This window comes from Aspergillus viridinutans (assembly GCF_018404265.1).
Source record: "Aspergillus viridinutans IFM 47045 DNA, scaffold_2, whole genome shotgun sequence".
In the NCBI taxonomy this organism is placed as follows: Eukaryota; Fungi; Ascomycota; class Eurotiomycetes; order Eurotiales; family Aspergillaceae; genus Aspergillus; species Aspergillus viridinutans.
The window spans coordinates 164,487-186,341 of NW_025091218.1; the positions used below are offsets into that span (position 1 = coordinate 164,487).

The following is a 21,855-nucleotide window of genomic DNA, read 5'->3' on the forward strand; positions in this document are numbered from 1 at the left end:
GGAAATAGAGACTTAAGTAGGGGGTGTGTTGGACCGATTGCTTTTTCCGCCGTGACGGACAAAGGGCGTATATTATCTATATAATTAATTCAATGGAGCTGACAAATCCACTTCGTCCGTCACGGCGGAATTAAGAATCTGACAACATCCAGACAACATCCTCGAAACCATCTCTACGAAACAAGGAGAGCACTCTAGTCGGGCAGAAGTCATGGAAGAGTCGGTTACGACAAAACTACATCACCAAGAACCATCGGCTAAGCGCAGGAGGGTGCGCAAGGGGACGCGGTCATGCTGGGAATGCAAGCGGCGGAAGATCCGGTGCATCTTCTCATCCCCCGATGATGTCGCTTGCATCGGCTGCCAGCACCGGCGTGCTCCCTGCGTCAGTCAGGACATGCCCGAGGATTTGTCTCCGGCAAGAAAAGGCAACCGGCATCTCAGCGAACGCATCGCAAAAGTCGAAGACTTCATCAAGGACTTTGTTGCTAGCAAACACGCTGGTGAAGGAGAGCCATTGCAAGACAGGCACTCGGATCAACCAAAGACTCACTCAGATGATTCAGCGCCCGTATCAGTTCGAGCTACACGAACACTTGACTCGCAACCTGTATCAGGTCGAGCCAAAACTGAGACAACCGCCCTCCATCACCTATGGGCGGCCTTTCCAGCTGAAGATGATGCCAAGATCCTGCTCAGGGAGAGCTCAAGACCGTCGCTTTATACCGATTTCATCAACACCCAGCCGCATAGTAAGCTGACGCTCGAGTCGCTTGCCGCGCCGCACCCGATGCCTCAACTGCCTAGTCCCAACACCCATCCGGTCATTCTGGCCAAACGGATGCTCATGTTTGCAATCACTCTACAGAGTCCGTGTGGGGAAAAGGTTTGTGGTCTTTCTGAACCACAAGGCGTACTCATGTCTCGCTTGAAGACGGCTGCAACGACATGGATAACGACAAAGGAGGAGATGCATGGAACGGTCGAGAGCCTAATTTGCATCATCCTAGAGGGTGTCTTTGAGGTAAATTGTGGGAATCTTCGACGGGCTTGGCTTGTCTATCGCAGGGCAATGACAGTGGCCCAGCTGATGGGCCTGCACCGCTCCCCGATGCCTCCCCTGAAACGCATCGACCCAGAGCTGCAAGCGGACCCCGAGTTCATGTGGTTCCGCATCGTGTATATGGACCGTTATCTCAGCCTGCTGCTTGGTCTCCCTCAGGGCACAACCGACAAGAGTATGGGAGCCATATCGGCTCTGCAGCATGAACCACCCCTCGGCAAATTCGAGCGACAACTCACCGTCATTGCATCCTGCATCTTGGAACGCAACGAAAGCGCATTCACCACAAGCGCAATCATGACAACCCAATCCATCGATTCGGAGCTATTGAGACTGTCCAGGAGCATGCCCACAAGCTTTTGGCGGCCGGCGAATTTTCACAACCTTACCCCCGGATCGCCGGAGAGCCTGTTGGAAACCGTACGCTTGTCAGCCCAGGTCTACTACTATGGCTTGTTGATTCATCTCCATCTACCGTATATGATGCATGGAATAGGCGGTCAGACCGAGCACGAGTACTCCAAGATCACTTGCGTCAATGCCAGCCGGGAGATAATGACGCGCTTCATTGCGCACCGCACCTTTAACCCCACGTCGTCCTGCTCGCGACCCGTGGACTTTTTTGCACTTCTGGCAGCAATGACTCTCCTGCTTGCTCATCTCGACGCTCATCATCATCGTGAAGCGACCAACATCCTCGCTCACCAACGCTTGAGCGACCGCGCCATACTAGAGCAAGCCCTGGAGCGAATGGAAGTCATCAGTAGCGTGAACAAGGACGTAATAACCGGAAAGAGTGCCGAACTGATCCGACGCCTACTCGACATCGAGGCGGACGCAGCCGAGGGACGCAGTTACACCACCAGAAGTGTAACAGGAGATGACGACCACGGGCAGGAGGGCATTGACAAGAAACGTGACGAGCTTCGCCTGCATATCCCGTACCTCGGCGTCATCAAGATTGCGCGCCAGGATTCTATCTCTTGCGAGCTGCCCGGGCCCCACCAGATGGCCCCGGTCGAGTTCTCACAGAGAGAGCCAACACTTGCCGTATCCAACGATGTGTTAGCGTCTTTCCCTCCTGCGTCGTCCGCGGAGGAACAGCCGCTTAACCATCTGCACGGCACTACCCAAGCCTCCCCCTTTCAAGAGGCTCTGCCCGCAACGGAACGGCTAAACGCGCAGTTACATGAGCAGTCCATTCTGCAAGACCCCAGCCCTACCCACGACGACATCACTCTGCAACCGCATGTGGGACTTCCTGCCATCACGGCTGGCGTTAATGACTGGACATTCCAGGGTGTCGACATGGCGTTTTTCGATAGCTTGATGAGAGGAATGCCCGGCGTGGATGCCGAGTTGGAGCAGTAAATAGCGGGTCAATGATTTCAATATTGCCCGCGATATGTTACCTGGTCCTCTTCATGCTTGGCACTTTGATAGTTTACTGCCTCAACAATTCTAAGTCAATAAAACAAATATGCTCATGCCCCCAGTACCTATTTACACGAACATTACCATCCTTCAAATGAAGTCCAATGCAAAGATTCACTTTGAAGTAATGCAGTACCATTTGAGGAGGCATGGTCGGCTTGCCATGGGCCCATAGAAAGCCATTCATACAAAATAATAAGGTTTACGTCTTGCACATTATGTCTACTTAGGCTTGGTAACCCTTTACAGCCATTCAAAGGATAACTAGCTGTAGGATCACCTTTTATCAAGGCCCCGTTCCTCCTGCCAGTCCGCCCTTGCTTCTCAGATAGATTGGCCTTATTTGAATTATTACCTGGAGGACATCTGTTAACTTACAGTGTTTAGATTAGTTTCCTTCTCTTTCTCCCCCAATTCCAGGGATTACTATCATCCTATTCCTTCTAAGTGCTGGGCTCTCAGAAAGTCCCATTGATTGTATGGAGATCTAACTCGCGGCTATGTCCCAGATCTACAATATATATATTTATATGTATATACCCTGCACAGCTTTGTAGTCTATTAACAATATTCAAAGCACTGATGGAAGTTATAGTCAACTTGTCTTGATATATTAGATTCAGCCTGATAGAAAACTGTCCTATTTTCTTCACCCGCATTACTCCTTTAGATGTCTATTCAAAGTTGGTTCTTTACGATCGATCTCCTAGACCCTACTAGGAACTCAGACCCAAGTTCAAGTGGTTGTATAGCCGCTAGCATGCAACCAGGCACAGAGTAAGCCACTACGGTTAGCAATGAAAAATAAATTACATTCCATTTGAATCACTATAGGTAAGAATCAAAGTTCTTGCTGCGCATAGCATGCAATAATATGAGACGATAAATAGGTCCTGACCTCTCAACATTTCTACTGCATAGACCAGGGCTAGAGGAGATTCAGCAAAAATTACTAACAGGACAGCTTACAACCCTCCTGACGCCATCCGCAATGACAGACGGTTCGTGCATCTTTGCCGCCAGATGGCTCACGCAAAGGGCTCAGTAGGGGAGATGGGATACTGAGTGATCTGAAACTCTAATGGTTGCATAAATAATTCTCGACTATTCCTGTCTGCCGCCCCGGCTTCCCTTGCTATTCGATGATAAAGATAGTTCCTGTTTCCGGCGCTTAAACTAGGGGAGCGAGGCTCTTATATTAAAGGGCCGTTCTGGAGCCGTCGAAGGTGAGGTCTCAGTAGTCACTTTTCTCCTTCCATATGTCCAGTATTCTACTTGTACTGAAATCTGTGATTGTTGAGTGTTTATCTCAAGATGTCTTTGAACACGATTCGTAATTTCTCGTCCACTGCGAAAAGACATATTCTCAGTTTGATTGGCAAGGTGACCATAGAGGATGTCCGCAAAACAAACGGCTCTAAAGGGGACGAATGGGTCGCATCAGTCCAAAAGATAAGAGATGAGGTGGAAACTCAGGTAATATAAACTTGACGCTATTCTGTTTTAGAACGAGGTATGCTGATACTGAGTAGTACAATGTTGTGACCAGCTACGAAATCCAGTATGTTTATTCTACTATGCAACGCTTGAGCGAGTCATTTCTTATAACTGGTTTCTAGAGGTGCCAAAGCCCATAAATCTTCCAAAGATCCGACGGACCCGGACGATGTGATCACTGTTGGCTTTTATAGCCAGAATGGCACGAGGCTACTGAGCGGTCATGTTCATGCAGATGGCACATACAAACTCACTGAGAGTCGCGCAGGGAAGGGCAAGGGAAAAGGGCAGCAAGAGAAATGACAATCTCTTCTGCACTAGGGTTGCTATGGGACGTGACAGACATATTACAGGTTTTAGTCAATGAGCAGTTCAACCCTCCATATCTATATATATTTTCTATAGCTGTCTCATTGCTAGTAATTTTTCAGATTTGATTATTGTTCACCAGGGCGACAAGACAACAAACTTCTGGAATCTGGGATCCATGTGCTATTGTAAATTTAGGCGCTGTGTCAATGATTAAATTATAAATCAAGGTCTGAGTTCCAACCAAACGCAGTAAATAATAATATGGGGTAGAAAACATACCTACCTACCTAAGGTACCTGATGTTAGTACTGTAGCGAGCGGAGTATTAACTGCGGTTGGATACAGGCCAATGATAGGGTGTGGTGTGGGTCTGACGCGGCGCTTAGACCGGCGAAGCCCGAGATCACGCGTTACCCGGAAGGTCACCACATCATCTTACATTAAAGACGGCCAGTTCTTTTCTTAAAGGCTATCAAAAATGAGTTTCTGCCTGAGACGTGCCTTGCCGCCTCGTCTGTCACTTATTCCCGTGCGCCGGAGAGTTAGAATGCCATTCTGGACTGCAATCACCTCTTCATTGAAATCATTGTCGACCAGGGCGCCTGGCGTGGCATCGGTGCCAAAACCGCTAGAGGATGCCCGGTCATTTCCCACGAGTGGATTCAAGACCATTGAAGACGATCAGGCAATTGAAGAGGAGGAGTTACCTGACTACCAAGCCCATCGATTCTACCCTGTTCGATTGGGTGAGGTATTCCAGAGCCGCTACCAAATAGTTGCCAAGCTGGGTTTTGGCTCTTCATCAACTTCGTGGCTAGCCCGAGACCTCAGGTAGGCCTACTCGAAAATATCATGGTTTCGAGCTAAGTTGCGCAGAGATCATCAATACGTCGCTCTGAAGGTATATGTTCATACCTCGTTAGTTCACCGGGAACTACCATCCTACAGTCATATTGCTAGCTGTATGAAACGTAGTTCACATCGAGGACGGGGGAATATTCGAAGATTGCTAGATTCTTTTGAAATTACGGGTGAACATGGCAAACATCTTGTCCTTGTTTTTGAGGCTGCCCAAATGAGTTTGCGTGATATGAAGCTGGTATTCCGGCCGGAGGGGTTTGATGAAGACTTTGTTAGGGGGGCTATAACGGAGCTTCTTCAGGCTTTGGACTTTCTGCATACCCATGGGGAGGTTGTCCACACTGGTACTGTCCTTGTCAAACCTTCCTCTCTTTGAGCTCAGCACTGCAGATTTTGGCTGACATGTTGCAGACGTGCACCCTGGCAACATGCTTCTAGGTGCCTATGATAATCAAATGTTCGAAAAGCTTGAGGAAATGGAATTTGCATCCCCAGTGCCACGCAAGCCAATCACGCCTACACGCACTATCTACCTCTCTCGTTTGATGCGTCCCAAAGAAGGCCCTATGCTATTGTCCGATTTTGGTGAGGCGAGGATTGGTCCGGGACCCCACGGTGGCGATATCATGCCTCTGGAGTACCGGGCCCCGGAAACATTGCTCTATATAGGATGGAGCTATCCCGTCGATATCTGGAGTGTTGGCCTTACGGTAGGCCCTGAAGATATTGCTTTTATGCCCCAAGCTAACAGTGACTTAGGCTTGGGATCTTCTAGAGCCGAGGAAGCTTTTTACAGCACGAGACGATGATGGGGACCTCTACGATGCCGCTCATCTGGCTCAGCTAATTGCTGCGTTGGGTCCACCGCCTCCGGAATTTCTAGCTAGGAATCCAGAGAGAAAAGCCGACTTTTGGGACGAACATGGTATGTTGCTTTGCCTGATTCTAACGACTTGAAGAAATTATTTGCAATGATTCAAATCAGAGTCTTGATTGATTAACTATAGCCGCAGGAAATTGGCTGGGTCTTGCACCCATTCCGGATGGCCGGACAATGGAAGCACTAGAATCTCGCCTGGAGAATAACTCGGGCTTCCTTCGATTTATCAGAAGGGCTTTAACCTGGATGCCTGAGCAAAGAGCAACGGCCAAGGATCTTTTACAGGACCCTTGGCTGACGGGGAGGAAGCTTAAAGGATTGTATTGATAATGAGGCAACAAACAGGCTAGAAGAGAAGCCGGATTGGGTCGATATTTACCAGCCTTCGATGGCAACCACGCTCACAATCAGTGAATTCCCATGCTGAATCTTTTTGGCGACTTTGCATTGACCTCTACAGCCACGCTTGAACTCCATATTCCCATCCAAGGTGCAGACCCAGATCCCTGGGCTAAACTCTCAAAATTCATTGTTTTCATATCTGTATAATATCACGCCTTCGGGTACAATGGAGGCTACTCACGTTGCTACTCAGTCTCCAATGCAAGCTACGCTTATCAGGAAGATTGCCTATAGGTATTATTGCACAAATTTAGTTTGTATAGGTTCATATTGCTTGTCACAGTCTTCTGCTCTTCATTACCCAGGTAAACTGGCACTATAGCCTGCATGTGTGTTGTTATGTCGCGCTTAGCACTTAGCTTCTTAAAGGGAAATTGCTGGTACATCAGAAAGCAGCAATGATGTAAATCTATGGCTGTATACCTACAATAATCCCTGTAAATCCAGAGTGCCATATCCTACCCTGTCTAAGCCCGAACTCCGAACTCCGAACTGTAGTATTATTAAAGCCAATCCGGTGTATCTATATGAGCAAGGATTCCCTGCTTACTCACTGTTCAATGGTAGCTATTTAAGAATGGAATGAATCATTTCCTACCCTTCTTCTCCTGATTCTCCTCCATCCTACAGCCTTCAACTTGTACCATGATCGTTTCCTGTGTTCTCCAATTCGCTCTTTGCAGCGTAGCATATGCGACCCAGCAGGTGTTGCGGCCTGTGCCAGACGACAACAATGAATTTCGCATCGTCCAGAGCCATCATTCGCCAGATCACTCAATTCGAATCAAGCAGCAAAACGAGTCCATCTGCGCAGCTGGCTCAGCTCAATACACCGGCTGGCTCGATGTTGGCCACAAGCATCTTTTCTTCTGGTACTTTGAGAGCCAGAATGATCCGTCCAACGACCCACTGACCTTGTGGATGACCGGAGGCCCCGGTGACTCCAGCATGATTGGTCTGTTCCAGGAGGTTGGACCCTGTCTGGTTAATGAACACGGCAATGGGACCTACCACGACCCCTGGGGGTGGTCGCGCAACTCATCTCTGCTTTTTGTCGACCAGCCCGTCGATGTCGGCTTCTCATACATTGATGAAGGGCATGAGCTGCCTCGGGACTCGAAGGAGGCTGCGGTTGACATGCACCGCTTTCTGCAGCTGTTTGTCTCTGAAGCTTTTCCTCGCCTGCAGGATCTTCCTGTCCACCTTGCTGGGGAGTCATATGCGGTATGAAAGATGCTTTTTCTCATCGACCTTGCTGACTTTTCAGGGCCACTATATACCGTACCTTGGTGCTCAGATCATACAGCAGAACGAGCTCTATCCCAATAAGCCACAGGTTCAGCTAAAGTCGTGTCTGGTGGGTAATGGCTTCATGTCCCCGCGAGATACGATGTTCGGGTATTGGGAAACGCTCTGCACCACGAATCCAGGCATCGAGAAGCCCGTATTCAATCAGACTCGCTGCGATATCATGGCCTCGAACATGCCCCGGTGCATGGATGTCAGTGCAGTGTGTGTCCAAAATCCGGATCCAGCTCTGTGCAGCGCTGCATTATCGGTGTGTTACGAGGGTGTAATCGGGTTCTATGAAGATGAGGCCGGTAAAGGGGGGCGAAACAGATTTGACAGTAAGTTGAATATAGAAAAAAAATATGCCAATCATTGCTAAGCGCCACCCAATACAGTCACGGCACCCTGTGAAATCGACGAAATGTGCTACATCCAGGCTGCACGCGTTGAACAATATTTAAACACACCAGCTGTCTGGAAAGCCCTGTCGCCCCCCAAGCAGGTCACTGAATACAAAATGGTTTCGGAAGCAGTCATTCAAGCGTTCGCAAACACTTCAGACGGTATGACGTCCACTTCCGAACTGGTGGCGTTTCTCCTGGCAAACCAGGTCCATTTCCTGGCTTATCAGGGGAACTTCGACCTCGCCTGCAATACAGCCGGGAACCTCCGCTGGGCGCATTCGCTGTCCTGGAAGGGCCAGGCCGAGTTCGCATCCAAGCGACTGCGTTCCTGGCGATCGCTGGTTGCAGCCACAGGGCAGAGTGAGACGGTTGGTACTATGAAGGAGGTTCGGGTGCGTGTGGGCGATGCAGAGACTGAGTCGCGGTTTGCACTTGTCACGGTGGATGGTGCTGGTCATCTGGTGCGTCTACGACTGGGTACGATAAGCATTAGTTGGTGCTGATTTGCTGGCAATAGCTTCCTCAAGATCGACCAGATGTAGCGCTTGATATGATGGTTCGGTGGATTACTGGCGCGCCCTTTGCCTGACCGCAGACAGGAGAGGAGTTGTCATGAAGCGTGCCATTCTGATAAGAAGATCGAAGCATATTGGCAGTCCGGGGGTAGCATTCACATCTGGGAGCATACGAGGGTGCAGTGTGGGCCATATTACTGATGGACGCGGGAAGACTTCGGAAAACCAGCTCCGAAGGAACCTTGAGGGATGCCTGGTGGGTAGCCAGGTGTAGTTGTAAATGCAGAGTGCTGTATATACATGTATATATCCATCCGAGAACAATAGACAGAGAGAACCGAAGCCATGAGTACCACCATATGAAGCATGTACAACACTAGTATAGTTCCTCTTACCTGATACTAACTTCAGAAAAGAACTATCCCTGCTTGGCCCGAGTTGACCTCCGTTCGACTCTGCGAAAATACCAGAAACACACCCCATACGTTATATCCAAGCAATAGAAAGCTCCCACAAGCCAGTACATGAGAATATTGTCAACCCAGTCCCATTTTGCAGGCCAGTAGGCGGCTCGGACGAACAGCCCTGGCACTGTGACGCCGGAGGCAACAAACCGGGTGATCCTGAATGAGATGAGAGTTAGTTTTGCGAATTCAAGTATGGTCATTACTCGGAATAGTCGAGCCTACCACATCTTATATGACATGCCTCGCGTATGGCCTCGCTGAAGAAGAAGGCCCAGTGCACTGGCGCTGAGCGTTACTTGACAAAGCATCCCGCCCCAGTAGAGAGCTGCCAATGGACCAACATGGGAGGAGAAGGCGAGATGAGCACACAACAGGCCTAGAATGCTGATGAAAACAATAAAAAGTAGATGTCTCCGCATGAATGGAGAATGAGAACCAGACTGTCTCTCGAATTTGACGGTGGCATATAAGACGAAAGCATTGATAGACAGCCATAGGGGAAAGATGACCCTTGCGAAAGGATTCGGTGGTAGATTGATCAGAGCAAAGGCAATCTCCCAGGCCAGGTTGTTGGATAAAGCTATCAGCGAGACGCCAGACATACGGTCTTGGTATGCTTTGCGGATAGTGAAGAAGTAGTTCAGTGTCCATCCAATCCCGGAGATAATGAATGGCGTCTCCACTATCCATCGCACCTTCTGGAATTCGGCCGGGGCGGAGTCGAAATCAAATCCATCCATGTTGATGTCTATGGTTTCTTGAAAGACTTGGCCGTATGGACAAGGTCGATATGGTCAACGGCGGATGTCATCATGGGCTTGATCATATATTTGTGCCTACCAGAAGGTAATCATACCACGACTCAATGCAAGGGATGGCTGTCACCGTGATAGCAACTGAAGCAGTGCAGAATGGATCAGGTGGATAAGACAGTAAGTAATTTGACCAACCCGATAGCTTATCTCATATGTAATGGCCAGCTGAGGTACAGTCCGATTGGAAAACAGACGGACCAGTTGCCGTATCACATCACACCGTATTCACATAATAATCGGCATCTAGACTAAGAACCGCTGCTTTGGGGATGAGTTGGCTGACATGACAAGTTGCACTTTGATTGTAAGGGTGCCACAAGGGGAATATCCAGAACCAGATGAAATACCAAAGGTGGCATGCTTGTGTATCAGTCTGAATGACAGCCATTGCGGCGGAAAACACTGAATAGATAATAGGGCTTCTACTTCCTCACGGCTTCTCTCTTACGACTGAAAAAGCTGAAACCTCCGATATGCCTTTTCCCTCGCGCCGTGCCTTCAGATCATCCGATGATTCCGATCAATCAAGGACATGGACGATCTTATCTCTGGACAGAATGGAAATTTGTCGGAGGGAATAAGACAGAGAGCTCGGGGGACTACTATCTCCGCCGAACCAAATCGAATCCCATTGTGTAAAACTGCTCGAATTGCGAGGAGACTTTCGATAACGGCGTTATACCGGTCATCGTCGTCCTCTCCATTCCAGAGCACCATGAGGGTGCTGTGGCCAATATCCTGTCAGGTATACACGACCGTCTTGATGTCTGATCCCCGAAGCTGTAGGTTACAGTTATGATGAGGATTTCCTGTTTCCTGTTCATCACTGTTCCAGTACATTGTCCTAATGCACTTGATCCGGTATGGTGTGTGGGCCGCTCAATGGTTCATGCTTCATCGTTCCTCGGCATCCTGGCTGACAAGGGTTATACATAGCACAGCCTGAAGGCCACTGCCGCTCAGCCTCCGCTGATTCGTGTGATCCAGTGTCTTAATATGATAAAAAGTAACATTGATATTAGTCAGTGGGTGAAGTCCATCTGCCTAGCCACAGATTCATGTTGCTCTGCTTGAGGAACTCACCATACAGGAAGTACAGCAGTAGTGATACATGTTATTAACCTTAATAAGTAAGCGTAAATTTCATATTCGGTAATGCTGCTCATGTCATTAAGTGTTTTGCTTTATATGTCTTGAATGATACCTGCGGCCTGGACTGATATACTTCGCACTGGTGAGGTCGTTGAAATTCGTGTAACAATCTTCATGGCCGCAAAATCGACACTTCAAACCATGGGCGACGGCTCCGGCAACCGAATATATGAGCAAGAGCAGTTCTAGACGCCGGTCATAGAATCCTCGTCTTTTGCTCCTGGCGCGACGATTCTGCTCTCTAGAAGGATGGTAAAGCGATAGGAGTTCTCAAGGCTGACGAATGAGGGCAGGCATCGAAAAGGTGAGACTGGCTTGCGAAAACAAAAGAACGAATCTCCTCGTTCCATTATGCGCTGTGAAGTTGAGGTGGTGTTTTGCGATTGGGAGCACTCCCCTGGCGCTTATATTGGTATTGCTTCAGCTTTGGGCGCTGATCGGGGATATGCAGGCTCCCGGAGACCCCTCAGTCCAGACTCGCCGACGCTGTTAATCTTCGTAGGTATCCTTCCAGTGTGCGTTTTCCCTTTTTTTGTCAGATTCTGCAGTGATTATACGACTATTAAAAGAAGCGCCACAGCCATATAATATAGCAGTCTCGATAGTGGTCAACATGCTCAAACGCGCCAACCACGCGGACGATAGAGAAGTAAAGAGACAAAAAGGAGGTGGTCCAGCCCAGAATGGCGCAGAGCCACAGAAGAAAAAGTTCACCCATGAGGATTACACAGTCGGATGGGTTTGCCCTCTGGAGATAGAGCTCACTGCTGCGCTGCAAATGCTGGATGAGGAACACGAGTCGCTACCACAACCTCCCACCGACCACAATATCTACCATCTTGGTAGCATCGCCAGCTACAAAGTCGTCATTGCTGGGTTGTGGCAAGCGGGGAACAACCCGGCGACAGCAGTGGTGATTCAGATGCGAATCCGATTCCCGAACCTTCGCTATGCTCTGTTGGTCGGTATAGGGGGCGGTGTGCCAAGGACAACGGACAATGGCATGCTCCGCCTTGGGCATGTGGTAGTCAGCAAGCCTGTCGGGCCATTTTCAGGAGCGATACAGTATAACCATGGAAAGGGGAGAGATGGTGTGTTCGAGCGGACTGGGGCATTGGCTCCACCTCCAACAGTTCTTCTCCTTGCTGCGCAAGCACTTGCCGTTCAGCGTGCCCGATCAGATGAAGACCATATAATGGAGAATGTTCAACGCATAGACACAAGCAAGCCCCAGCTGCGACGGTTCAAGTTCCCTGGTATCGAAAATGAAAAGCTATTTCCGGCGGATTACAAACATCTCTGCCCTGGACTATCTTTCCAAGAGAGCGAATGTGACACAGCACAGTGTATAAAACGCGAGATAGGTGAACTTGATCAACTCATTGTGGTACACCGGGGTACCGTGGCGTCTGGAGAGCTTGTGCTAAGGGACAGCGCACTGAGGGACAAGCTCGCCCAGGAATACGGGGTCCTGTGTTTCGAAATGGAGGCTGCCGGAGCGATGGCCGACTTCCCTTGCCTTGTCATTCGCGGTATCTCACACTACTGCGATTCGCACAATAACGACCAGTGGCAGGGTTTTGCAGCGGCGGCAGCTGCAGCATATGCTAGGCAGCTGTTCTTCCACATGCCGATTGATGAAGTGAAACAGTCAGTTTAGGGCCCTAGTCTAAATGCTTCAAATGCTAACCGAGATCTCATCAAGGCAAACCATCATTCCAAGTACTGATCCTGGGTTCAAGATGTTGGTTCAACGCAGTCATGACCAAGAACGGCAACAGATGGCTAGCTGGCTTTGCTCAACTGATTATGCATCAGATCACAGTGCAAATTTACGTGAGCGACAAGACGGAACTGGACAGTGGATATTTGAAACTGATGAGTTCCGTCAATGGGAGAGGGAGAAAGGGGTCCTTTTCTGCCCTGGCATTCCTGGCGCCGGAAAGACGATACTGACATCCATTGTGGTTGACTATCTTCGAAAAAAGCATGGATCAAACAATGGTGTTGGTCTTGCTTACATCTTCTGTAATTTTCAGCAGCAGCAAAATCAGCAGTTAGACATCATACTGGCAAATATCCTGGGACAGCTAGTGCGAGGGCTGTACCACATCCCGGAGCCAATCCAAGCGTTTTATGAGACATATCAGCGGAATGGAATGCAACCACAGCTTGACGATGTTCTCGAGATGCTGGCTGTGGCTTCAGGGCTATATTCCCATGTTTATATGGTTATTGACGCATTGGACGAGTGCTCAGACTCTGACGAGAAGCGGAACCATCTGATTTCCCATATCCTCGACCTCCAACAACACTTCAACATTAGCTTCATGGCAACTGCCAGGTCCATTCCGGGAATTATCTCGCAGTTCGAAAACTTTCCTTCGGTGGAGATCCGAGCTAGTGACGCAGACGTGAAACGATATGTTGAGAGCAACTTACCCTCTATCGTGAGACGGAGGCCAGATATCCAAAATCTTGTCATTTCGGAAATTATCAAGAAAGTCGATGGAATGTGCGCTCCCCCTTGAGAACACTCTCAGAAGGATAATGACTGATCGACCTAGGTTCTCACTCGCCAGGCTGTATCTGAATTCCCTGAAGGGAAAGTGTAGTATCGCAGCTATAAAAGAGTCTCTCAACAACTTCAAGGCTGGATCGGAGGCATACGAACATGCGTATGAGAAGGCAATGGAGCAAATCCAGCAACAAATAGGAGACCGAGCTGAACTCGCAAAGCGAGCATTGGCTTGGCTCACCTTTGCGGAGCGCACTCTTACCCTGACAGAACTCCAGCATGCTCTCGCTGTTGTCATTGGTAAAAGTTCATTTGACGAAGAAAACCTGCCAGATGTGGAGGTCATGATCTCTTCATGTGCAGGACTGGTCACATATAATAAGGAGAATCATATCATCAGGCTGGCTCACTACACAACCCAAGAATATCTGGAGAAGACATGGACGTCTTGGTTCCCAAACGCCCATTGCGCTCTTGGTGAGGCATGCGTCACTTACCTTTGTTACGATGATTTCGAAGGTGAGGAATGTGAATGTGAGTATAAATACGAAGAAAGGTGTCAGAAATATCCTTTGTATCCATATGCAGCGGAAAGCTGGCTGTATCATGCCAGGAAGCAACCTCTCAACCACTCCCTCATCGGGAAACTGTTGTTGAGTGACCGGAAGTTCGACGCTTGGGTCCAGGCTCGAAAAGAGGAAACGACGCCTCTTCACCTGGCGGTTGAGTTAGGCCTTGAGGGCGAAGCAGAGGCGCTCCTCAATATCGGCAGTCTGGCTATTTCCGTATATTTCAGGCAAGGGTAATGTAGCTGCCCCGCGGAGTGTGTATTCAACATACACTGTTCATTTCGAGTTTCAAACTTACCTATTAGTCTTGAACAGTATAATTAGCTTTTATAACAATCAGTCTCAGGGGACTTTAATACGCTCCTGTACAAGCAATATATATCTTCTTTACTTTCCTTGGGAGAGAAGTTACTGAAGGGGATCTAAATACGAGAACCGAATATAAGGACTGCTGCCTTGCGAAGCGAAGAACCGATCTACTTCGTGATTCAAACCTCCTCAGGCATTAGAGACAAAATCTGTACTCATGCGGGCGCCAAGTTGATGAATGTGCTAATGCTCGCCAAGTAAGAGACCAGGTAAACCCATTCACTCCCTACATCACATCACCATCAGGTCAACAACTGCTCAATCTATGTACACACTTATCACGGCCAGCAACACGCCGTCCAACAGTAAACAGACCATCTCGGGGGATCAAAGACGCCAGTAAGCGGGTGATTGGACGGGATCTGTCCCATAGACTCCCCTTGACATTCAGGGAGCCTTCAGTGAGATAAGTTAATCTACTCGCCTGATTGCTTCAGAAAATGATATTCTGAGAAGCAGCTTACGCGTATGTCCTGCAAAGGAAAGACTTTCCGCCGTTGGACCCGGGGACGAGGTTAATCTGCACGACTCTGAGACTGGTTAGCGAGGGCACGGGATATATGAGGGTTCATAAGCAAGAGACATACTCGACGTCGAATGTCTTGCACACTCCATCTTCGACGGGAATTAGAATCCAGTCACTGCCGACTTCTTCTCGGACTTCCTTTGACCATTGTTTAAGCAAAGGGGGTATACAGCAGGGAGGGTTGGGAGTTCAAACCATCTCGATGGCAGCGGCCTCAGAGAGCAGAAGGCCGAGAGTCGTTAGAAGGGCAGAGAGCTTCATGATGATAAGATAGGAAAGTGGTGTTTCTAGGAATTTGGAAATAGATGAGCGGCAGATGCAGCCCAGGAGGCAGCGGCGGGGCAGCGGCCCTATTTGACACCCTCCGTTCACTCCCGACTTGCTTTTTGCAGGTGGTGGCTGTGCTCTGCACTTAGGAATTGTTTCATTCGTTCGCTACGAACATGGGAGAACGCGGGGTAAGAGGTTTTCGTTCTTCTGAAAGGACCTAATATGACTCGTCTACATCATAAGACTTGCGCCTTCGTCTCTCTTCCGTTCCTGATGGACGGCGACTTTTAATCTTCCAGCTAAATACAAGCACGAGGAAACAAGTCTCCGAGCTTGAACAAGCGCCTCGCTCTCGTCTGTTCTAGAAAGAGCCCTGCTTGGTTTGTCAATCCGTGAGATTTTGAAAAGAAGTCCGCCTCCATGTCCTCAAAGAGCGATTCGGCCGTGGTCGCCTTGGCTCCCTTGAACGTCTCCGAGTTGCAGAAGGCAACGACACCAATCCATCCGAGCCCTCAGATTCCCCGTCTCCAGCAATATCGTCCGATAATTACGAGACGAAGAGTGAGCTCAAAGATGGCGGCGCATCTAGCACTGAGCCCTTTATACTTCTCACTCCTACCACAAGTCCTCCCTGGAGCATGCCAGAGTTGACGAACGACGGCCAGCCAGCAGGGAACACAGCCAAACTTGATCCAGCTGCGTCAAAATCACTGCTTAGTCTCGATAATGGACGATGTGGATGTCCCACAAAACAGAAGAAGCCTTGTAAGGTGAAAATTGCGGAGGAGAAGATCGACCACATGATCAAATCAATGCTTGCTCTCATTCCGTCATCTCCAGAGCTCGAAGGCGAGCTAGAAAATCTGGCCAAGCTCGTGCACTGTTGAGTCCATGACCATGGACAGTTCATAAAATCTCGTGCCGAGGAATGGATAGCCACCTTTCCTACCGGAGATCCCGGCACCAAGCCTTTTCTGTCTCTAGAGAGGCAAATTAGAAAAGCTCTAGACGGGTTGTCTACCTAGTGCATGGGGAAAAACAAAAGCGCAGGAGAATTGTTCCCTTGAAATTGGGGGACAGAAGCCGCAGGACTGTACTAACACCATTAACGAGATTGTCTATTCAGTGGCTTCTCTAGGTGACGACGATGATATTGAGTACCTCCTCAAAGTTTTTGAACAAATAGGCTTTGCCATCGCCATGATAGACAACCCCTCAAACATGTGGAATTATGGAAATCGAGGGTCATGGAGATTCACAGCCTATGCCAGGCCGAGTGTGCGAAGTTGGCTGAAGACACTACACCGTCAGCGGCTCAAAACCAGGTGATCCTACCGGCGAGGAACTCATGTCTATCGCCTCTGAAACTAAATATAAATCCGGCTGAATATTGGCCTGCGGCATACGATGTGAGTCCTTTGAGCATTATAGAGAGGAGCGATAGACTCAACGACTACAAATCGCCATATGACAAGATTAAACGGCAAGCGAGGAGTCCTTTGGACGCGAAGTTGGGTGACTTGAAAGATGGATTTGTATACCTGTATGAGGTCGAAGGAAACAACGGATTCGTCAAAATCGGATATACCAGTCGTACCACGGATGAGCGTCATGAGGAGTGGGCTTTTGCATGCAATCGAACTCCCAAATTACTCTATCCAGATTCACCAAATCGCCAAAAAGTTCCATGTGCCCGCCGCGTCGAGGCTTTGTGTCACGCGGAGCTCATCATCGACGGCTCAGAATCTATTGCACGGGTTGCTTGAAGCAGCACATTGAATGGTTTGAAATTGCCCCTGTTGACGCCATCGCAGGTATCCGGAAATGGTCAAATTGGATGGCATCCAAGCCATATCGAGGGAGAACCCTGAGAGCCGGGCCAACATGGGCCCTGAAAACTGAGGAATTGAAAAGATTTGATGATATCAAAACACTCCAGAAAGATATATCGCCTCCGGTGCCGATACATTAAGAACTGGGTTTGGAGGGAAAGAGAGTATTCTACTTGCCCCAACACACTTCAGGAGCGAAATCGAAGAAGGAATGCTGAATTCGAACTTGGAGTTCAAGGGCATATCGGCGATGTTCAACCATTAGAGAGGACCCAAGCAAAAGGTAGCATTTTCATTTTAAAAAAGGAGTGAAATCAAAGGGATTTAAGACTGTATGGAAGCTGGTTGACCAGCACAGATAAAGGATCAAGACCATCCTTTGCAATCGATTTGTCTTATAGCTGTGACGAGGTCACTGTAGGGTTTGATCTTTGAAATTATTCCCAGGAACCAGACATCATCCAACTTCAGTAGTCCTGAGTATTTCTGGAATAGGACAAGCTGCCACCGTTCGACTGTCGTAACCTGGTGGATCGTTTCAATTCTACTCTCTCTGGCCCAGTGATGCTTTTGGTGTGGGCCAGCGAGAACAGATTCCCCTGGGTTTGCCCGTTTATGAGCTGAAATGGAATGTGCAATTCTGCACAGTCGACCTGAGAGCTTGTCTAGTTCTCGACTTGTATCGAATTCATAGCAACAAGTTGGTGGCGAGTGGCGTTGCGACTCCAAGGATTCCCATGGGCCATGGTTCTATCAGGGCCACTTTGTGGGTCTTGCTGTCAGCGCGTACTATAAAATTTGCTTAATAGGCAGTCTAGACTTAATACGCCAGGGAACCCCTGGTTTAGGTTCGGCATCAAATTGTGCCAGAAATAGGAGACGCCCGATGCAGCCAATGGAAGGGAGGATGATGGTCATCGATGGCTGGACCAGTGTTGCCTAATCCATGTGGCGGACAGGAAAGTTCAAATAATACCTTAGGTTTCTCACTGTTGGCTTCGTTAATGCTCTTGTAACTCTAGGTAGTTTCAAAGTTTGACTACTCGAAGTCGTTTATAATGATGCGATTTTTACGCAGCGGACTCTGCCTGGCCGGTATGTATCCACTGCCAATGCCATGCCCCGCAATCTTGAGCTTGTCCGAGCTTGGCTATTTGGACGTCGGTTACTGATTCTTGGACCCTAAGTCTGTCTTTTCCAGCTCGTTACTGTTTGCCTAGCGGAAGAAGCAAGTGCTGGTGTGAGCACATTTACTCTTCCCCTGGGAAGCAATTCGGAAAATTACACCTTTGCCCTCAATATCCCCGACAATTCCAGCGATGTGTACTTCCACCTGTCCGGGCCGACCTCGTATTCGTGGGTGGCCGTCGGGACTGGACAGGAGATGAAGAACTCTTTCATGATCCTGTTGTATTCGGACGCCAGTGGAAAGAGTAAGCGTTCGAAAGTCGGTCCGAACGACAATTCAGCAAGATTGAGCTAACTTCGACTGAATTCAGATGTCACTGTCAGTCCTCGACTTTGTACAGGTGAAACAGAACCGGTGTATGCCTCCTCTCTCGACATCAAACTCCTCCCGCCTAGAAACCGAAAGGATCAGAATGGGATACTCAAGACCAAGATAGAGGGGATGATCGCACCGATGAAGTAGGAAATACCCATGGTGGCGGCAGAGATCCACGCCTGAGAGACGTTTGGTTTCTCCAGCTTCAGCTCAAAGTCCATCATGAACTGACCCTTCGTAAGCAAGCATCGTGCATGTAGATGGAGGAGACCGTACCCTAATCCAGTTCTCCTCGTCTCGAGCCAGGCAGTCGACGACCATCTGGCTCGCCTCGGCGCTGATGCCATAGCCAGAGAGTATCTCGTGGATCTCTTCCATCTCAGCCTCGGGTTTCGTGCACACTTCCTCCCTCTCCCGCTTCTCCTCGCTCTTGTAATGATCTCGATCGGTTACGGCGGCAAGATAGGCTCCCAGTCCCATGGAGATGGCACCACTGAACAGCTCCGCGAGTCCGCCAACGATGACCAGCTTGGATGATCCCAGACTAGACAGACCGGCTGTCAGGGCGAAAGGGACCGTCAGACCATCCGCGAAACCGATGATCACATCTCGTACGAAGGCGCCAGCTTCGGAATGTTCCTCGGTAGCAGAGTGTATTTGATTCCGCTGCTCAACCGCAGGCTCGACAGGAACGGTGCTGGCAGACATGGTGATAGAGCGGTGACTTTGTCAAAGGCATTTGAATGCTCTCCATCTGGCTTTACTCGTCCTTTTCTATTCCCAGGTCGTGTTACTACTGTCTACAACATGCCGTGGTATATACTTCGGTGCACTCAACTCGGCCAATCAGATCTACCCTATTTCCAAGCATCGAGTATTCAGAGTAAACAAGCCAATCACATGGAACAATTTTCTAATTACACTTACGGGATTGCTCGCTGTAATGAAGCTAAAATAGACTTTGGGGAATCTGGATCTTTCAAAGCTTGGTCGAGGCAGGCAGGTTACAGGTGCCTCTCACGCTGCTCGACCAAGCTGGATATCGGACACAAAATCATGCAAATTTATTTGCAGCAGACGTGGCCTCTTGCACTAGTAAACAGACTAAGAGGATGATGTAAATGTTGGAGACGGTCATTCAACGTCGGGGCGATACATGGACACGCAATGTCGCCCAGCTTTTGGTCAGGTTCACAAAGTGCTCGATTGGCCAACAGTTTATCCCTTAAGTGACGACTGGACCATCACTTTCAGTCCCTTCTCAATCGCATCCTGAGACCTCCAACCAGACCACGTATGGTCAAGCATGCCTGCGTGTATTAGCTTTTTCAACACAGCAACACATTCGGAATCATTCTTACCCCATGTCTCATCAAGGTCCTGGTTGCCTTGCCGAATGTAGTAGCTCCCGGCAATAACCCAAGTGATCCAACCGGCGTGCTGCTCGGGGATCCACGTCCTCAGACAGCTGGCATACACGCCCTCCCAGGTAGTGCTGTCCTGGAGGAACCCAAACTCGGTCAGGACCACCGGCATGGAATTCACAATCGATGGGTCAGACGAATTGAGGGCGTTGAATCCGTCAGTCCAGAGCGAGCTGGACAACGAGCTGCAGCTGCTGGAACTGGTGGCGTAGTTGTGGAGCTCCAGGACCAGCTTGTTAGCGAAGCTAAAGTCAGAGAGGCGGAACTTGACCCCGTTGCCGAGATCCGACGCAGTCGGGATAGGCGAGAGCGTGGTATCGTAGTTCAAACCAGACAGGAAGACCAGCGCGTTCGGATTGGCCGCGTTGACATTCTTCGCTGCCGTTGTCATCTGCGTGTACCACGTCCCCCAGTTGTACGGGTACTGGGAGTTGGCTGTGGCGGGCTGGCGAAGCTCATTGCGCAGTCCGATGCTGACAAAGTTGGGCCATGATTTGGCCTTGCGGGTCAGCATCTTCCGCCTCTGGTTGTGCTGGGTGACCTACATGAGAAACCATATACACCAGTCCTCTCATCCACTTGGTGACGTCGAAATAGGTATCTCCAAACCAGGCGTTACCATCCGTGGTGGAACAACACCACATCGCCTTCGAGATGTGATTATCCAGATGTACATAGATTCCTTGTTTGTTGCACTCCGCGGCTACCATATCATATACTTGCAGACGAGTCGTCGACGACGTGATCTGTGGGTTCACCTTGCGGATCTCATTGAATACCTTGGTCCCGTTCGTTGATCCCAGCGCGTTGATCAGCGATTTCTGAACGGTGACATCTCCGCCATTGTCGAGGATATCATCCACCAGCTCAATAGGAAAGGTCAACCGAATGACATTCATTCCCAGGCTCTTGAGCTTCGAGACTGTCGACGCAATGGAGGCATACTGCATCCCCTCGGGTATCATGACCTCACCCGCACCAGGCCAATTGGCCCCTGCGTAGGTGAAGTTTGCACCCTTAGAGTCATGGATCCATCGGCCTGAGACGGTGAAAGGGGCGTTTAACGCTGAGCAGGCCAGCGATTGTAGCAGGACAAGAGAAGAGACGATGTTCAACTTCATGGCGAGATGCTTTGCTCTCCCAACACACGGTTGATGCCTGGAGACGACATACCTCCTCTCTACTGCCCTTTTATACTCGCATGAATCAGGCACTTGAGTATACCCTGTCGTCTTCCCCGCACTCGGGATATAGCATGACGAAGAGGGTCCACTTTCTGCAGGACTATGGGGAAGCGGGGAAACTACCTGTGTCATTAGCCCGGTTGATCGAACTATGAGCAGGCTGATCTTCCATTTTCCAGTCGAATGGTCATTATATCCTTCCGGCTCCCCCGGGAACTGTAAATACAATATGATATGCATGTGACGTTCTTCACACTTGTGGGCTCCCCTTTCGGGAGAATTGCCGTCTGGGTAATCTCTCAGCTGCTCACTCTTCCACCAACTGATCTACACCACTTATACTTTCTCGTCAAAACCCACGGGTATTGAACCAAAGTGCGGCACGAACCGAAGTAAAGACCTCCTTCTCTGCAAGAAGAGACAGCACTGTCCGGGGGAGGTCAAGCTTACGACAATGGACCGTCAGTACATACTTCGACATTTTCTATTGATTGCAAGAAGGCTGGAGCAACCAGTACATTATCTCAACGAACACTCTATCCTTGGTAGTAAACGAACTCAAACAAT

General features: G+C 49.3%; 9 protein-coding genes across 9 annotated transcripts; 6 read left to right on the top strand and 3 right to left on the bottom strand.

Annotated features, from left to right (window-relative positions):
- Window positions 1-211: 211 nt before the first annotated feature.
- Aspvir_003640 (uncharacterized protein) lies at window positions 212-2,434 on the top strand (the record flags this gene model as incomplete). The annotated part of the gene is made up of 1 exon (XM_043266891.1): window positions 212-2,434. The coding sequence occupies one exon, from the start codon at window positions 212-214 to the stop codon at window positions 2,432-2,434; it is 2,223 nt and encodes a 740-aa protein (XP_043122826.1).
- A 1,377-nt stretch (window positions 2,435-3,811) lies between these two features.
- On the top strand, window positions 3,812-4,297 carry Aspvir_003641 (uncharacterized protein; the record flags this gene model as incomplete). Its single annotated transcript, XM_043266892.1, has 3 exons — window positions 3,812-3,973; window positions 4,030-4,058; window positions 4,117-4,297. The coding sequence occupies 3 exons, from the start codon at window positions 3,812-3,814 to the stop codon at window positions 4,295-4,297; spliced, it is 372 nt and encodes a 123-aa protein (XP_043122827.1).
- Window positions 4,298-4,853: 556 nt separating this feature from the next.
- Window positions 4,854-6,374, top strand: Aspvir_003642 (putative protein kinase; the record flags this gene model as incomplete). The annotated part of the gene is made up of 6 exons (XM_043266893.1): window positions 4,854-5,137; window positions 5,183-5,224; window positions 5,282-5,511; window positions 5,579-5,877; window positions 5,927-6,092; window positions 6,175-6,374. 6 exons carry the CDS (start codon window positions 4,854-4,856, stop codon window positions 6,372-6,374), a joined length of 1,221 nt encoding a protein of 406 aa, XP_043122828.1.
- Window positions 6,375-7,094: 720 nt separating this feature from the next.
- On the top strand, window positions 7,095-8,732 carry cp8 (putative carboxypeptidase Y; the record flags this gene model as incomplete). Its single annotated transcript, XM_043266894.1, has 4 exons — window positions 7,095-7,673; window positions 7,717-8,077; window positions 8,135-8,604; window positions 8,661-8,732. The coding sequence occupies 4 exons, from the start codon at window positions 7,095-7,097 to the stop codon at window positions 8,730-8,732; spliced, it is 1,482 nt and encodes a 493-aa protein (XP_043122829.1).
- Window positions 8,733-9,076: 344 nt separating this feature from the next.
- Window positions 9,077-9,865, bottom strand: Aspvir_003644 (uncharacterized protein; the record flags this gene model as incomplete). The annotated part of the gene is made up of 2 exons (XM_043266895.1): window positions 9,077-9,281; window positions 9,348-9,865. 2 exons carry the CDS (start codon window positions 9,863-9,865, stop codon window positions 9,077-9,079), a joined length of 723 nt encoding a protein of 240 aa, XP_043122830.1.
- Window positions 9,866-11,705: 1,840 nt separating this feature from the next.
- Aspvir_003645 (Pfs, NACHT and Ankyrin domain protein) lies at window positions 11,706-16,231 on the top strand (the record flags this gene model as incomplete). The annotated part of the gene is made up of 4 exons (XM_043266896.1): window positions 11,706-12,742; window positions 12,798-13,607; window positions 13,660-14,381; window positions 15,753-16,231. 4 exons carry the CDS (start codon window positions 11,706-11,708, stop codon window positions 16,229-16,231), a joined length of 3,048 nt encoding a protein of 1,015 aa, XP_043122831.1.
- A 360-nt stretch (window positions 16,232-16,591) lies between these two features.
- On the top strand, window positions 16,592-17,110 carry Aspvir_003646 (GIY-YIG nuclease family protein; the record flags this gene model as incomplete). The annotated part of the gene is made up of 1 exon (XM_043266897.1): window positions 16,592-17,110. The coding sequence occupies one exon, from the start codon at window positions 16,592-16,594 to the stop codon at window positions 17,108-17,110; it is 519 nt and encodes a 172-aa protein (XP_043122832.1).
- A 1,662-nt stretch (window positions 17,111-18,772) lies between these two features.
- On the bottom strand, window positions 18,773-19,388 carry Aspvir_003647 (uncharacterized protein; the record flags this gene model as incomplete). Its single annotated transcript, XM_043266898.1, has 2 exons — window positions 18,773-18,907; window positions 18,957-19,388. The coding sequence occupies 2 exons, from the start codon at window positions 19,386-19,388 to the stop codon at window positions 18,773-18,775; spliced, it is 567 nt and encodes a 188-aa protein (XP_043122833.1).
- Window positions 19,389-19,898: 510 nt separating this feature from the next.
- Aspvir_003648 (cellulase family protein) lies at window positions 19,899-21,225 on the bottom strand (the record flags this gene model as incomplete). Its single annotated transcript, XM_043266899.1, has 2 exons — window positions 19,899-20,603; window positions 20,650-21,225. The coding sequence occupies 2 exons, from the start codon at window positions 21,223-21,225 to the stop codon at window positions 19,899-19,901; spliced, it is 1,281 nt and encodes a 426-aa protein (XP_043122834.1).
- Between the last annotated feature and the right edge of the window lie 630 nt (window positions 21,226-21,855).